Raw genomic sequence first — 2400 nt, 5'->3', positions numbered from 1 at the left:
ACCCCAAAATCCCCTGTTTACTGTGCATCCAACTGCTCCATTCCTGAGGCTCTCCCCCTTCCTTCCTCCTCCTCCTCCTCCAACACCCCAAAATCCCCTGTTTACTGTGCATCCAACTGCTCCATTCCTGAGGCTCTCCCCCTTCCTTCCTCCTCCTCCTCCTCCAACACCCCAAAATCCCCTGTTTACTGTGCATCCAACTGCTCCATTCCTGAGGCTCTCCCAGTTCCTTCCTCCTCCTCCTCCTCCAACACCCCAAAATCCCCTGCCTGCTGTGCCAGGATCCGGCTGCTCCATCCCCGAGGCTCAGCCTCTCCCAGTTCCTTCCCCTCCTCCTTCTCCTCCTCCTCCTCCTCCTTCTCCTCCTCCTCCTCCCGCCGCCTTAGGCAGAGGCAGTCCGGGACGTGCCGTGGCAGGGCCGGCAGCGCCATGGCCGAGCGGCTGTCGGAGGAGAAGATCGCCGAGTTCAAGGAGGCCTTTTCCCTCTTCGACCGGGACGGCGACGGCTCCATCACCACGCGGGAGCTCGGCACCGTCATGCGCTCGCTGGGCCAGAACCCCACCGAGGCCGAGCTGCGGGACATGGTGGGCGAGGTGGACGCCGACGGCAGCGGCACCGTGGACTTCCCGGAGTTCCTGTCGCTGATGGCCCGGAGGATGCGGGACACGGACGGCGAGGAGGAGATCCGCGAGGCCTTCCGCGTCTTCGACAAGGACGGCAACGGCTACATCAGCGCGGCCGAGCTGCGGCACGTCATGACCAACCTCGGCGAGAAGCTGACGGACGAGGAGGTGGACGAGATGATCCGCGAGGCCGACTGCAACAACGACGGGCAGGTCAACTACGAGGAGTTCGTCAGGATGATGACGGAGAAGTGATTCCTCCGGCTCCGGCTCCGGCCCCGCAGGTGGGTTTGGCTCGTGGGATGTTCCCCGACATCCCTGAGTCCAGCAATGGAATGTTCCCCCTCCCCGTGTCCCGGTGCTTCTTTCGGCTTCTCCTTGGGATCCCGGATGGAAACAACCCCCCCCAAATTATCCCAGGGTGGGATTGACCCCCTGGGTCGTCTCCATCCTCTTCCTCCTCCATCCTTTTTCCCTGGAAAGACGCCCCTGGTGGGTGCTGGAGACCCTCCAGCTGCAGCCCCTCAGATCGTGTCCGTCCCCATCCCAAATCCCAGAACGGCTACCCCGGGAATTGCGCCTCCCCCGTCCCATGGTTGGGAAAGTGAGTGTTGGTGGCTCCCATCCCGCTCGTGCCAGGGGGTGGGAAAATCTGTGTCTATGGCCCCATCCTGCTCGTGCCAGGGGGTGGGAAAATCCACAACCGTGGCCCCATCCTGCTCATGCCAGAGGTTGGGAAAATCTGTGTCTGTGGCCCCATCCTGCTCATGCCAGAGGTTGGGAAAATCCACGTTTGTGGTCCCATCTTGCTCATGCCAGGGGGTGGGAAAATCTGTGTCCGTGGCCCCATCCTGCTCGTGCCAGGGGATGGGAAAATCTGTGTCTATGGTCCCATCCCACTCATTCCTGAGGTTGGGAAAATCTGTGTCTGTGGCCCCATCTTGCTCATGCTAGAGGTTGGGAAAATCCATGTTTGTGGCCCCATCCCGTTCATCCAGAGCTTGGGAAAGTCCATGTCCGTGGCCCCATCCCACTCATTCCAGGCGTTGGAAAAATCTGTGTCCGTGGCCCCATCCCGCTTGTGCCAGAGCTTGGGAAAATCCACATTCATGGTCCCATCCCACTCATTCCAGGGGCTGGAAAAATATGTGTCTGGCCCTATCCGACTTGTGCCAGAGGTTGGAAAAATCCACGTTTGTGGCCCCATCCCACTCATTCCAGGGGTTGGGAAAATCTGTGTCCGTGGCCCCATCCAACTCATGCCAGAGGCTGGGAAAAATCCACATTTGTGGCCCTTTCCTGCTCATGCCAGAGGTTGGGAAAATCCATATTCATGGTGGTTTTATTTATTTATTTTTAAAAAATTTTTAATTATTATTTTTTTATTATTTTTCCTTCTTTTTCTTCCATAGGAAGCAGAGGTCGTGGTGGTTTCCCCGAGCCCCTCCAACCCCTCCCGCCTTCTCCACGCCATTCCAGACTGGAGAAATCTTCTCTATGCCATTCCAGGCTGGAAAAATCTCCCCCCACGCCATTCCGGGCTGGAAAAATCTCCCCCCCACGCCATTCCAGGCTGGAAAAATCCTCTTTGGTCCCGGTTGGAATGTTGGCAGGCAGCGTATCCGTCGGATACGGGCATCCCACCTGGCGGGAGGGGGATTGGGATGTAGCTGGACACGGGATCCCCCAGGAGACATCTTGTGTCCGTAGAGATTCCAGAGGCCACTGGATGTTCCCCGACATCCCTGAGTCCAATAAAGGAATGTCCTCCCCATG

The 2400-nt window shown here is 58.5% G+C and overlaps 1 protein-coding gene across 1 annotated transcript; it reads left to right on the top strand.

The window, feature by feature from the left end:
- The first annotated feature begins 412 nt into the window (after positions 1-412).
- On the top strand, positions 413-2103 carry LOC113980831 (calmodulin, striated muscle). The gene is made up of 2 exons (XM_027708048.1): positions 413-908; positions 2046-2103. The coding sequence occupies exon 1, from the start codon at positions 430-432 to the stop codon at positions 877-879; it is 450 nt and encodes a 149-aa protein (XP_027563849.1). The 5' UTR covers positions 413-429; the 3' UTR covers positions 880-908; positions 2046-2103.
- The last annotated feature ends 297 nt before the right edge of the window (positions 2104-2400 follow it).

The sequence above is a fragment of the Neopelma chrysocephalum genome, unplaced genomic scaffold (assembly GCF_003984885.1).
Source record: "Neopelma chrysocephalum unplaced genomic scaffold, ASM398488v2 Primary Assembly neopelma1_95368, whole genome shotgun sequence".
Taxonomy (NCBI): Eukaryota; Metazoa; Chordata; class Aves; order Passeriformes; family Pipridae; genus Neopelma; species Neopelma chrysocephalum.
This window is presented reverse-complemented; position numbering and strand designations above follow the sequence as displayed.